Source organism: Bactrocera latifrons, unplaced genomic scaffold (genome assembly GCF_001853355.1).
Source record: "Bactrocera latifrons isolate USDA-ARS-PBARC rearing strain unplaced genomic scaffold, ASM185335v1 scaffold_35, whole genome shotgun sequence".
Taxonomy (NCBI): domain Eukaryota; kingdom Metazoa; phylum Arthropoda; class Insecta; order Diptera; family Tephritidae; genus Bactrocera; species Bactrocera latifrons.
Window position 1 is genome coordinate 802,807 of NW_017536990.1, and position 14,300 is coordinate 817,106.

At 35.4% G+C, this 14,300-nt stretch overlaps 3 protein-coding genes across 4 annotated transcripts; 2 read left to right on the forward strand and 1 right to left on the reverse strand.

The window, feature by feature from the left end:
• The first annotated feature begins 195 nt into the window (after positions 1–195).
• Positions 196–1,159, forward strand: LOC108971636. The gene is made up of 2 exons (XM_018937839.1): positions 196–687; positions 753–1,159. Exons 1-2 carry the CDS (start codon positions 355–357, stop codon positions 1,059–1,061), a joined length of 642 nt encoding a protein of 213 aa, XP_018793384.1. The 5' UTR covers positions 196–354; the 3' UTR covers positions 1,062–1,159.
• On the reverse strand, positions 1,076–1,665 carry LOC108971637 (U6 snRNA-associated Sm-like protein LSm5). Its single transcript, XM_018937840.1, has 3 exons — positions 1,516–1,665; positions 1,254–1,450; positions 1,076–1,195 (listed from the first exon to the last, which is right to left on the reverse strand). The coding sequence occupies exons 1-3, from the start codon at positions 1,562–1,564 to the stop codon at positions 1,166–1,168; spliced, it is 276 nt and encodes a 91-aa protein (XP_018793385.1). The 5' UTR covers positions 1,565–1,665; the 3' UTR covers positions 1,076–1,165.
• Positions 1,666–2,325: 660 nt separating this feature from the next.
• On the forward strand, positions 2,326–12,055 carry LOC108971632. Of its 2 annotated transcripts, XR_001993562.1 has the most exons (4): positions 2,326–3,150; positions 7,653–8,015; positions 8,081–10,217; positions 10,257–12,055. XR_001993562.1 is itself a non-coding variant. In XM_018937835.1 (3 exons), exons 1-3 carry the CDS (start codon positions 2,923–2,925, stop codon positions 10,163–10,165), a joined length of 2,676 nt encoding a protein of 891 aa, XP_018793380.1. In that variant the 5' UTR covers positions 2,326–2,922; the 3' UTR covers positions 10,166–12,055. The 2 variants fall into 2 exon arrangements, 1 of the variants encoding a protein (XP_018793380.1); XM_018937835.1 differs by having other exon boundaries at positions 8,081–12,055.
• Positions 12,056–14,300: the final 2,245 nt, after the last annotated feature.

Below are 14,300 nucleotides of genomic sequence, written 5' to 3' on the forward strand. Positions count from 1 at the left end.
AGCTGTTTACTAACTAACCAGGGCTGCATGAAATATAGAAAAATATTTTGCGCCGTAATGTCAGACGAATGAATTTTTTCGTAAATTCTAATAACTGTTAAAATTGAAAAATAAAACTTAAATATTACAAACTAAAAATGTTAACAGTTAATATATAACAAACTTTTATTTTAACAACTGCTATAATTAACCACATAAACGTAGCAATATTTTATATCACTATCGGTAACATTTTATTGTTTGACAGTTGTTACTGTCAATTTAATTGAAGCAATCTTCAATTTAGTTTGTGCAACTTTTGGTTGAGAATATAATTTTTTATTCAGATTATCATTGTGCAATAAATTTGAATAAATGAAAATGCGTTTAGTCGAGAAAAATGAAGAACGAGCTTTTATCATCGATTGTCTTAAAGTATACAAGTCTCTTCCAGCGTTATGGGACGCCAAATCTCCAGAATACCGCAAGAAAGATAAAAAGAATGAAGCTTATGACATTTTAGTTCGTAAATTTCGAGAGAAGTATGCAAACATAAATCGGAAAGATGTGACCAAAAAAATTAATACGCTCCGAACCAATTTTCGCAAAGAAGTAAAACGTCTTTCACAAGAAAGACGTGATGTGTCAAAATTATGGTACTTTGACGACATGAAATTTCTAATAGACCATATAGAAACGAAAGAAGAGGTAAGCTACCAACAATATCTGTATGAAACAAAACTACATATAAATATGTATGTATATTGTAATAGAATTTTCATATTATGTACGAGGACGGCGAACCGTTAAATATAGAAATCATTGATGAATCTTCTACACTTCCCGACAAAAGTATTAAACTCAATAAAAGTGAATATGGAATGCCGTCGAGCGCTGGGAACATTTCTCATACTCGATCATTAGGGGAGTATGAACTTAAGTTGGCCGAAACTTGGGCTATGGAACTGCAAAAGATGACGCCCGAACAACAGATTTACGCTAAGAAAGCAATTAATGACATAATTTATGAAGGCCAGCTTGGAAACCTATACCGAGATTGTGTACAAATTTACCCGCCATGAATAAGAATGAGAAAACTTGTATAACCTTGAGTTGTATTCAATAGTCCTTAATACTAAGGTTAAATCTCTAAAATATATATGTTAATTTTCTATCACTCGTTGATTCATTCCGGTATATCGCCGCCGGGCACTAACTATAAAAGAAAATATGTAATATATAGAAATAAAAGCAGAGAAAGCTAAAGTATTTACCATTGTTATGTTGTTGCCATTGAGCAGAATTTGGTCTAGTTTAGTGATACGCCTTCCTTCTGACGTGTTTTCGTATTCTGTCACATCATCCAATAACATATTTACGAAATCATCGAATCCCAATAACGTACCCACCATCTCTTTATCGTTCTTCATTATAATGTGAATCCGAGATCCAATACATTTGTCCACAAGTTCTGCATAAGCAGTTAAAATTAGTTGGGGTTGCTACGATTTGTTAAACGTAATATGAGATACTAACCAAGTGGTAATAAAGTTGATACATTTGAAGGTGGTGGTACGGCAGTCATATTTCACTTATTTTATTTATTAAATAAATTCTACCAAATTGCTGGCGAAAACTGAAAGAAAAATTTGTGTCCTATCAGCTGTAACAGTTGTCACATTTTATGCCGGTAGCGTAGGCTTGCCTACTCAAATTCAGACATTTAAAGTTTTTTGTTTCCGAATGAGAGTAATCGGTTAACGATTAAATTGTAAAGGGATAATTTAATAGATTTTTGGTATTAAAACTTTTTAGCATATTTAAAATGTTGCGCTTATTTCATTCAAATACTATTTTTTTTTTAAATTATTATTGAATAAATGGATTTAGCATAAACAGCTGCTTATCGATTGCTTTGTTTATTGTTCTCACACCGATACATATCGCCTGCACATAGGCTAAGATTTTTCAATTGCAACATGTGCGCCATAAAATCAGTTGTTCAAATGTATTGTAATCAGAATACAAACATTCATACAGACAAAATTGAAATGCATATAATGTATGTATATGCGTTTGTATACATATATTACCGTTATAGATGGGGGCACTTCCGCTCACTGATTTCCATTATTGATGATGTAAATATATGTACATGTACTAATAACTGAATATTGAGGTGGTTGCTTTAAACCAAACATAATGTGATATGAATTCAACGACAAACATAAATAAGTATGTAAATATGATTTAACCTGTATGTCTGTAGGTGGCATGACATTACCAATTTCGCCTTTTTATGGTTAAAAGTAACACAGTATAGTCTACGACTTCGGCTTGCGCAGAACAACGAGCGGAATACACAATAAAAACTGTGTTAAAATAAGAAAAAATCTATGAGCATTTTTAATAATATTGGAAATATTTATCAAAAGCTAAATTAACTATAGTGAAAAAATTGTAAAAAGGGGAAAACGGAAAATATTAACATTTACATGTTGAATGAGTAAACCCAGTAAAGCGTGAAGAGTTTTTGTTTCTCATTGCTACTGACTTGTACATTTTTGTACGTTGTGCGGGTGGATACAAACAAAAATATGTATACATATTTATATACAATTAAATTACTTCAATACCAATTATATAATATTAGTGACGCGACCTAAATAAAGTATACAAAAAATACCCGAAATTTAATTGGATATATCCTAATGTGTTTTACCACAAGCGCAAGTACTAATCAATAGCATATAGCCATACATATGTATATAGTGTGTATCCAGGAATATATGCGATGTACAGTTCATAGCTTAGCCAAAGCGAAATTTTTGTACACAAAATGGGAATAAATGCATATGTAGCGGTTATATAGCCGATTGAAGTGCATTTGCCAAATTTTAACCCATTTAGAATAAAGTAAAGAATTCTTAATTGAATGGGAGTATGGCCACGATCAATGCAAATCCTATCAGTAGCAGTTGCCAAAGTATCACCTCGGCTGGCGGCCCGAGTGCTGGCAGTTTGGGTACGATTGTTATTGGCAGCGCGACACCAGCCCAACAACGTTCAACAAGCCACTATGTCAACGGTACTGGCAGTTTGGGTCGTCTTAAGTATCACAATAAACACAAGAGTCTGGATGCCAGTGATGAGGAGCTCGATTATTCGCAGGTTTGTATGCTAAAAGCGTATCACGTTCATTCTTTTCAATTATACACATATTTACATACACTTGTGCTCACATAATTAAGTCACGACAGTAACAGGACGAAAGTTTATGCAAAGCAACTTCTATTTTACAAAAAAAGGAAGAAATTTTAATTCAGTTCAAAACAGAATACTTATTTTTTATTTAACTTCTAAAATAATAAAAATATTGCGTTCGTTCGCTTAGCCCATCCATGTTGTTGTGCTCATATAATTAAGTCACCTAAAGAAAAATGTAGTTATTCGAAGTATACTACATTTTTTTGCAGTTTTACCTTACCTAAGACTAATACTTAATTAACCTTTACCCTAACCTTTATTACGTAGCACCTCAGTACATCGCTTAGGCATTGTTTAGACTAAAGTAGTACATTGAGCGGGACTTATTTTGTACCACTTTGCCTGTATTATTTCCCATAAAGAATCTTTGTTGCGAGGTTTTCGTGCAGCTACGGCTCTTTTTATAATCCCCCATAGGTTTTCTAGGGGGCTTAGGTCCGGACTTTGATAGACTACGTATCCAAGTTTTAACGACCCGCGAGCAGTGTTTTGGGTGGTTATCGTGCTGGAAAATCCAAGCTAACGGTAAGTTGTCCACATAATCACCGTCTAAATTGTTCTCCAGTATTCCTTTGTACATTTCCCTGTCATTTTCCCGTCTATTTTAACAATCGGGCCAACGCCTGATGACGTGAAGCAACCCCACACCATCACCGATGAACCGCCATGTTTCACGGTTTTTTTTAGTGTATTTGGGATTGAGTTCTTGGAAAGGGGGTCGTCTTACATGTGGTTTCCCTTCATTACCAAATACATTAAATTTGGATTCGTCACTCCAAACTACCAAATTCCAAAATTTAGAGTCCTTACAGAGATGGTCCTTAGCAAACGCTTTTCGCTTTTCAATATTTTTTTTTGRAACGTTAGGTTTTCGTCTTGCTAAACGGCCATTCAATGAATTTTCTTGTAGTCGTCTTCGTACAGTTTGCGCAGATATTTGTACGCCGTGGTATTCCTCTAATTGAGCCCTAATTTCTGTGGAGGTTAAAAATCGATCAGAGTTAGCCTTACTAAGGCCCTGTCGTCAGAACGGGTGGTCTTTCTTGGCTTTGTACGCGGCAAATTTTCAAAAGTCCTATTTTTTTTATAAAATTGAATAGCGTTATTAATTTTGCCTCGAGAAAACCCTTAAACATCTACAACTTCGTCAATATTTTGATATTTTTGAAAACATTCCCATATGACCCTTCTTTCGCTTGAAGTTGTGCTTTTATTCTTGCCCATGACGACGATGACTACAAATTTTGTTAAAAATAACTTAATTTAGTAAAAAAGAACAATATTGATGTAAATTGTGGCGAAAAAATTTTAATTTACCCGTTTCAAACAGAATGACTTAATTATGTGAGCACAAATGTATATACCCATACAGGTCTAGTGCTTGAATATTCACGATTGAAGTAGCGGGGCGACACCCGTCTTGCAAAGTGCCTATTAGTAATCATAGTTATTTAATTAATTATGGGTGTATAGGCGCATGTAATTGAAAATAGTTATGTAGCCAACTGTGCCACAAATATTCTAATGATCATTCTAATCGACCGTTTTATTAAAATATTAGTTGATTCCAGTCGAAGAATAACTGGAGAAAATTATGCTTACATTATGAGGTTAGTAGTTACTTTTAGGTATTTTTTATGCAATATTATATATATATATAATAATTTGTATTACTTTCCGTGTTGCTGATGATGAATATATGTAAGTCATAAAGCAAAAATCGTATTGTCATCAAGAGTGAAAAGCTATGCACAAGTAAACATTTTTCAGTTGAATGGCTTTTCACTAGGGTTGTTTAGTATTGGAAAAGAGCCCTGCTGGAAAATAATATTAAAGACTTCCTCTTTCAGTTATAAAATTCTCTTTTTATATTTTACTTATTTAATAAGAACTGATGAGTGAATCAAATGAAAAAAGTTCAAAAAATGTCCAAAACATCCATTTGCACATCTAATCAGATGCTGCACACTTCTGATCAAAATAGACTCCTCAACCATGTCAAGGCTAATATGAGCATACACGACACACAAGTGCGTTCGATCGGTATGTGTTCACATGCGATTTACTCGTGTATGGGCTTGTGCGCGTACCGATCCATGTTCGCGAAAATGTTTGATTTTTTACGATCGGTGCGCGCTCATGTGCGTCCGTGTATGGGCCCTTTAAAGCAATTCCCCACACATTTTTTGTAAACCTTTTTGATAATTTCGACGTCATATTTATAAATCCATGCTTTTGATGAGTTTAAATTCCACTCTGTTGCGACCTCCTTTAAATTAAGATATTTTCATATGAGATTAGTAATGACCCAAAATATTAACCAAAATCTCTGCTATCTCTGTAATGCCAACACGACGATTTCCAAGCACTGTTTCTTTAAATTTTTCGATGTTATTGTCATTAACACTAGATACACCAGACCAGTCAAAATGACTGTTTTCGGTATTTCGATTTAAAATTCCTATTAGGAGTAATAATTTTTTTTTTCGTAATGATGTCATGACTTTTCTAGTTATAACTAAAGAATTAATTTTATAAAGTTTGTTTTACTTTATATATGTATACTGTATGTATTTAAAAGTAAATAAAGACTTTAATCCCCATTAAACACTTCCTTTTTAAGAACAGTCATTTTGACTGGTTTCGTATATTTCAATCGCTGATATATCTAGTGTTAACAGAGGTCGGTGGACTATCACGTGATATAGTACCATGATTTGTCGGTTAAAGAGAAGGTGCCGAACTTTTAAACAGTTCAAGAAGCTTTTTCATACAGATACTCAAAGTTATCCTCAACTCTGTCCTACACGAACTCTTTGGGAATAGAAAGAAAAGTATATAGTGTATCAGATACTTTTTTTAAATTTTGATAAGATGGTAATTTCAGAAAAAATATAGATTTATCTGTGGTTACATAAAATATAATTATAATTTTCAAATCTATTTGCCTTCAACTCATTAAAAGTTGAAGGTTTATGGCATCACTAATGAAAGTTTGTATGCACATACTTATGAATATACCTGTGGCTAAGTGCTATACAGTAACATATTTAAAAGATTCAGTTTGTGAAAAAATGCTCCCTAGTTGCATATAATTTATAAATACTCAACTATACATACAAAACATATAAATAAATATGTATTTATGTACATATGTAGTTACCAGGGGACGGCTTAGGAAAAGTTGTCATTAACTAACGAGAATTTTATGCGCTTAGAAATGGTGAGCAATGCCTCTGGGCGTGACAACATCCAAAAAGAAAATTATTTCAATGCGCATTCACATGATGTAGCCAGTATGCTAAATAAAGGTATGAGGCTGAATGTAAATGAGTGCGAGTATGATATTATACTGCGGCTTTTTGTTTATTAGAATTCTTGATGGACTTGTAACATGAAAAGTCTTGCCAGTTTTCTAGTTATTTATGGTAAAACAACGTTATATATTTCTCAATCCGTGAATGGTTTGGCTCTCAAATAATTTCTTTGTATTTACAACAAGAGAGTTCTACCAATTCATACTATTGAGAAAAGAACTCTGTGTTTTTTTGCATCTATCTTAGCGGAATAATTCGTTCTCAAACTGGCAAAATTAATCAAAATGGTCAGTGATTACCACTTATTTTGACTGACTAATAGATTCTGTAATCCAGACAAAAATTTCTCATCTTTGATCCCTAATTTCATTGCAAGAAGTCTCCATTACTATGGTACTCTTCAGATTCCCCTTGGGGACCGCATATGAGTCAGTGCATTTTTATGGGGGAGCAACATTTTTTCCCCAAATGGTATTGGCTTTTCCGCTTGAAACTCTTTCCAAGTGACCGATTTGTTCCTCTCCAGGTAGCCAATGGATATCATAGCTTCTGACTCCCAAAAAATTGTGGTTTTTGCCTTTTCGAACGACAGGGCTGTCCCAGCTTTTTTTGGAGAAAGTTCGCCGGATGAAAACCCCATTTTGTTCCCTAGTCTCTGTTGTGTACCAGTGGGTCCGAATTTCGTTGATTGTCACGCACAAACTCCTTCTAATTGCGTGACATCCATCGCGTCGAAGCGATTTCGATAATTCGTGAAAGCTATGATCCACGCCATCTTTAGATATGCCTATTGTCCCAGGAATTTCGCGTACCCTCAATCGTCGTTCAGTTAATACGAAATCGTAGACTTTTATCTTGCACGAACTATTAGCTGGCTTTGAGGACGTTCGTTACCGCCAAGATTCGTAAGTTTAGAAGATTTAATAAGTTGTTAATGAAAAATATTTGTTTGATAACGTAAAATTTTGCTATAAAGTAGGTTAAGATTGACTTTATTCAAGTTACGGTTTATTTATATTTCTTTTATTTAAATATAGTAAATTATTACGCCTAAAAACCTAAACTCTCTTCTCTCTTGCTCCGTTCTAGATGTCACAGTCAACGCATGTCATTGGACGTGTCAGATCGGAACGTTTTTTAGCAACGAAACCCGATGAAGATCGTCGTAGACGTACCATTATCATTGAAAAGAAGAATGACTCGTACGGCTTCACACTGCAGAGCTATGGCATTCATTATAAGAAGGATCAAGAAGTAGAAATGATCACTTATGTCGATTATGTGGAATATGATGGACCGGCTTATAAGGCCGGTATGCGTGAAGGTGATGTTATACTCTCGATAAACGGTAGTGATATGGAGAAAGCTGATCATAAGACAATTGTCGATTTTATAAAGAGCTGTGATACGCGCATGCGTATGGTTGTGCTTTTTGAAGACTGTGTGCGTAAGGTATGTATGAATTCATAATTTATTGTGGTAATATTTTGTTGTAATCGCTTTCTTGTCTCTCACAGGTGGATCTCCACATGCGCTATATACAATTACAAAACTTATTGCACAGCAAAATGAATGAACTGGAGCGAATTTGCCTGCGAGAACGTGAACTACTCGAAGGCAAGTGGAAGACACATAGCTTACCAGCGCGCAAAAAAGCCAGCACGTCACCGACTGACGCCGAAAGCCGTACATCGCCAACAGATGGTGAAAATTTGCCGTACTATCGACCGGCACTTTCCACCGAAGATGTTCCCAGCATGGCAAGATTTCAGTCGCAACAGCAGGCTATCATACCGCCACCAGCGCAATTTACACTCACCTATCATTACTTGGATCCGACCTATCGTTATGTAATGAAACCGGTCACATCCAATAGCAGCGGCGAGCATTTAGCTACCTCCAGCTGTGGTAATGAAGGCATACAGCGTAGTCCAAGTGATCAGCACTTTATTTTACGTCATACAGAATCGGTTGACACGGCCACAGGCTTGGCGAGTCTTTCCCATCGCAGCGTCTTGAGTCAAGCACAGAGCGGAGCCAGCGCACAAGCTCCAGTACCGCCACCGCGAACATGTGAAAAGCATAAGCCGCCAAATAAACAGCACTCAGTGGAACAACAGCATTACCAACAACAACAACAACAGCTGCAGCAGCAGCAACATCAACAAACCACAACGCCAGTTATGTCACAAAAGGCACACAAGTCCTCAAAGCATTGTTATGGCCATTCGTGTAATCCCTGTATCGGTCACTTTCGGTGGAAATCGGCAGAAAAAGCAGCGGCTACTGCTGCGGCTACAATGGGTGCTGCTGGCGGAATAACCATCGCAGGGGGCAATGGTAATGGCAATGGCGACAATATCAGTTTAGATGCCTATGATCTGGCAAGCCCGTGCTGTGATGCACATTGTGTGCCAACGCGACGTCGTACACGTCATAAGGAACATACACACAAGCATAAACATCGTGATCGCGAGCGTGATTCCAAGGAACATCCATCTAGACCTAAGTCGCAGACTTCACACACCTCGCCGGGTATCACGCGTCATCACATGCATCATCATCATCATCATACCCCACAAGAAATCCTGCAACAGCAGCCACAGCAACAACAACAGCAGCAACATCATCACCACCATCATCTTTCACCACAACAACATCAACAGCAACACCAACATCTTCAACAGTCACAGCCCCAGCCACGCGGTAATTGCGATTCTCAAAATGGCAGCATGCGCTCTCGTTATTATGATTTGACCACCGGTCTAATGAGCCACTGCAGTCTACATTCTTGTACATCGAGTGAATTCGCGCCAGCCGACTCTACTTCATATACCACATCGCTTAGTACGGACACCTTGTACTGGGATCCAAAGAGTGAGCATTCAGCATCTCGACAACACTCCACCAAATCTCGCCAGTCTTACCAACAATACCCGCAACAACATGCACAACAGTCGCAACAACAGCCGCATACACAACACCATCAACAGCCAACGGCGCACGTACACGGCGTCTATCAACAACGTTATCACATTACTGCCACACAAGTGCAACCTTCGCAAATCTATCCACAAGCCACATACGTGCAAAAGCCGAAGTCTTGGGATAATCTGACAACTAAAGCGGTGGGCGGTTACGGCTTTGGCTATGGCTACTTGGACACGGTGACCGTAAAACCCGCTATGAAACTACAAATCGCACAACAACGTCACTCCATACCACGTAAAAATCCCTACGGTCGCTACTCCACTTACACCGATGTAGAAAACTATGCGCCACCGCCATCCCAATTCGTCGAAGAACTTATTACGACAACGACTACAACGAAGATTATGGCTAAATCAACGGAAGAACTGATTGCAGCACCGGTGCCGCAAACAACGTGTGATTGTATGACGAAGCAACAACAACAAGCCCTCAAGGCGGCACAATATCAAATTAATCAGGCGGCAAAAGTTTCGCATCACAACAACTGTCAAATGGGCTACTATTCACATTTACCACGTCCGACATTGGACGCCGGCACTTCCACAGTGCAGACGACAACAACTGGTGTTTCGGGAGATGTGGCGACAGTATCCGAAGTGACACGATTGTAGGCCACGCTCGTTTAGACCAATCAAATAGGAAAGTGAAAGTTGGTCTAAATAAGAATTTTTTACGATGCAAAGGATGAGATAGTAGAAAGTGGAAAAGGGCAAACAAAAATTTAGTTAAGGTCGGCCAAGGCAAATTTAGAAGCTTATTGAAGACTTTCAGATGAAACTCTGGTGTTGTAGTTGAGTTCAGGACTACGGACTTAATATCGCCACAATTTTGTAGATACAAGCTATGTGGCTTAAATAAGATAATCTTAAGCACAATATATTGGTGTGACTGGCATTATTCAATTGGAGTTTTTTAATTCCGATAATAGGTCTGTAAAAGCTGGACTTAAAAATCATCGGCGTTTTATTTCTATTTGTTGCTTAACATCGCGCTTATATGGAATATAGATTAAAAATTTATGAAAGCTAAGTTACACAGAAGGAACCAAACAATTTTATACTTCAAACTGCTGCAAGTCTGTTGATAATCTGCGGCATAAGTGTGCTCTAAGGAATATACGATAGGAGCGCAATACAATGGAACTAAATAAATATATGAAATAAACGTGTAGAATCATTTCTAGGAACCCATACAAATTTGAAGAGGAAAAAAGTGCTAAAAATTTTTTATAACAAGGCAGTAATACATTAGTTCAGTTAATACTTAGTTAGGTTACGTTGAAATCCCAAATCATAGTTTTGAAAAAATATATATATATGGAAAATAGTCCTTTTTTTAAATTTTTTTTTGCCTTACTTGAGTGTCTATGAAGATAATGCCAAATTCCATTTCGTACAAAGTTCTCTGCATAAGTACTGAAGGAAATTTTTATTGAAGAAGGGTTTAAAAGAAAAGTAAACCGTACTTATGACTATGTTCATATATATGTATGCATAACCTTAGATATAAAACATTAATGAGACAAAGAAACTATAAAACGTACAGCCAAATATATTGACATAAATATTATATTGCACAATATACTGAAATTTTACTCATCCGTTACATACAACGATATTACAAGAAAACGAACCGTTACACGAGTCAAGTTTTAAGCATTTTTTAGCGAAACTCTCGAACAGATTTTAAAACGTAAAAAAAAAGACTCGAATAGTAAACAATGCAATAACAAATTTGTAGAAGTTTATATGTACTTATATGCATATTGTGTTTATGTATGCTTGTGTAGAGTAGAGCTGTGGGCAGTTTTTTAGGCCAACCGAAGTAATAATAATAATAATAGAGTTCCGAAACAATTACTTTAAAGTTCAAACAGCCAATTTAAAGATACAATGTATGCCAGCAACAAAACGATTTCGTTCATACAGTGAGGGAAAAAATAGTTTTTATAGTTTTTTTTTAATTACGGTAACTTAACTATAGTTATTGTATATACATACATATGTATTACGTATGAAATGTTACAACTAGTGCTCATATTTAACCAAAGATAAATAAAATTTTAACATAGAAGTTCAAGAGTAACTTTATAAGCCTGCACTAAACTGCGAATACGTTTCAGTAGTATTAACCAAAAATTTAAAATATATACAATTTATTTAATATTTTGCCCATAAATTATAGCTATTATCTTTTTTATTGAAGACTGAATTGCATGCCCATCTTTAGGTCTACTTAAAACTACTAAGTTTAAAATTTTTTTGTTGCAACAACTTTCTCAAGATTTTAACAGAATAATTAAAAGCAAATGTTTTTATTTGAATGAATTGTGATATTACATAGCACATACTGAAATATTATATACTTGTAAACTTTCTATGATTATGTGTCTATAGAGGCGAGATCTTCTTAATCTTATGTGTGAAGCAGCAATTTCTGCATTTAGTCTAACAATATAAGCACAAGAATATAATAATATTGAGGAATAAAAAAAATATATACACACACATACATATGTACGTTCATACATACAAAGTGTAAGTTATATTATATAATTGTGGCGCATACAACATAATACTTTGTATTTTTTAAGAGGGTGTGTGCCTGTAGGTATGAAGTACATACATTCATATATATACACATTAACTAATACCTACATATGTGTTTAAAATGAATAAATTGCAATTAAACTGTGTTAAATATAGGAAAAGTTTGATTTGTGTTCGGAAGCTTAATATCGCTAATATATATTTTTTCAAGTCATTTATTTACGAGTTGAAGAGGTAAGGAAAGTGTTATAAACCCAAAATAAATAAACTCTTGGAAAATTCATATTTCATTTGTAGCAATAACTAGGAAGAAGCCGTATAAAGGATTTCATCAACGACATTTTGGTCACGACCTATCGAGCCCCAAACCGTGGGGTTGACTTACCATAGACCTCTTTCTAAACCTCATATCCCTAATAAAATAAATGCAGATTTGACATCAACTCAATATATTAAATTTAGCCTTTTTGGAAGTAAAATGTGGAAATAAAACAAAATAAGTCTGTAATCTATGATATATTATAACTTAATTTGGTTGCAATCCATTGACGATATCGTCGAATAATGACGGTCGAACGCTTATATGGAACACCCTTTAAATAAAATGATCTACATGTCATCTTGTCTTTGTGAAGGTTATAGCGAAGATTATAGCTCCGGTACAACCGAAGTCAACTTTTTACTTGGTTTCCTTGATACTGATGTACACAAAAAGGTCATTGACTTTATAAAATGTAAACAAATGAGTTATTGACCTTGATAAAATTTAAACAAAAAATTAAACAAACGCCTCATCGACTTCATAAACCGTATCAAAAGGCGCATTGATACCAAAGGTTGTGAACTTTCCTACATGTGAACAAAAGGGTCACTAATCTCATAAAATGTATGCAAATAGCTCATTGACCTCTGAAAAATGTAAACAAAAAGGTTACTGATAATATGTATGCCAGCTCATAATATGTATACAAATGGGTCATCGACCCCAAATGTAAACAAAGGTTGTCGACTTTACTAAAAGTAAATGAAAGTTGTGAACTGTAAACAAAGGCGCCATTGGTCTCATGAAAAGTAATCAAATTAGCGTATATCTGTCATACAAACTGATCGATCAAAGTCAGGATAAAAATCGTCTAAAAGTCTTTATGTTATAAGAAATGGCCCTGTAAAAGGTATTGGAGCTTCGATGTAATTGTGGTAAAAGTTCTTTAGAGTTTAATATAATTTAATATTACTTTTACTGCACCAAAAGGTATTTTCCCTGCTTTGATTTTCACGAGTTGCAAGAGTATAAAAGTTCTGTTATACCTGAATTTAGCACTTTCTTATTTGTTTTAACTTGAAAACATTGTCAAAAAATGCCCTTTTTAAATCGCTGTCCTTCCGATTGGATTTTCAATTTTTTAAGTAAGCTTGGATGTAGTTAGGGTTATAAATATTAAGTAAAAAAAATGTTTTTGGCTTCAAGAGCCTGAGGCTAAAATTTAGCAAGCAGTCGACTATGTCGGGCCGCAGCGTTGCCCTCATGAATCCTTCAAGCATTATGAAAAAAAGTGAAATTTTTTTATGTCAAAGTTTAAGAATTAACTAATGAAATAGAAAAATTGCGCCAAGGTAGGTGCCTTTTCGCAATAAATATATAGCATAAGAATTCGCCAAGGAGCAGCGCAAGATAATTAATCCAGATCGGGAAGTATTCTTCAAGCCATTTGGTACTAAATCAAGGTTTAGACAAGTCAATCTCTTGTCATCTAATGCTAAAGACGCTCTTCAGGTTCGCTTGTTTACTATAAGAAAAAATGGTAAGACTTTGTTCATAATTTGAAAATTCTTAATTTATTTTTCAAAATATATGTCGTCCCCCTCAAAGTAATACCCCTTGGTTTCAATATACTTGTGCCAACGTTTTTTTCATTTCTCGATACAGTTGTTACAGTAAATTTTTGGAATAGCCCTTAATTAAACGATTCACGTTTAATGTCTTAAATTGACTCAAAATGGTTTCGCCGGAGCGGTCGTTTCAGTTTTCTAGAGATCACTCGGAGCTAAATCAGGTGAATACAGTGGATGCAGTACGATATTGGTTGATTGGGTCGTAAGCATAGCTTCAATAATAAAGCAGACGTTCACAGACGTTAACGCGACGCTATTTTTCGAAAAAATTAAGTGATTATAGAACCAAGTATGCTTTCACTTT

Bases quoted from the DNA above. Each gene is read 5' to 3' on its own strand.
- LOC108971637 (XM_018937840.1), bottom strand. From the start codon at position 1,564: ATGACTGCCGTACCACCACCTTCAAATGTATCAACTTTATTACCACTT. The intron at 1,451-1,515 runs GTTAGTATCTCA...CTGCTTATGCAG, and splicing joins ATCAACTTTATTACCACTTG to AACTTGTGGACAAATGTATT. The intron at 1,196-1,253 runs GTAAATACTTTA...TTTCTTTTATAG, and splicing joins ATGGCAACAACATAACAATG to TTAGTGCCCGGCGGCGATAT.
- LOC108971632 (XM_018937835.1), top strand. From the start codon at position 2,923: ATGGCCACGATCAATGCAAATCCTATCAGTAGCAGTTGCCAAAGTATC. The intron at 3,151-7,652 runs GTTTGTATGCTA...GCTCCGTTCTAG, and splicing joins AGGAGCTCGATTATTCGCAG to ATGTCACAGTCAACGCATGT. The intron at 8,016-8,080 runs GTATGTATGAAT...TGTCTCTCACAG, and splicing joins TTGAAGACTGTGTGCGTAAG to GTGGATCTCCACATGCGCTA.
- LOC108971636 (XM_018937839.1), top strand. From the start codon at position 355: ATGAAAATGCGTTTAGTCGAGAAAAATGAAGAACGAGCTTTTATCATC. The intron at 688-752 runs GTAAGCTACCAA...ATATTGTAATAG, and splicing joins ATATAGAAACGAAAGAAGAG to AATTTTCATATTATGTACGA.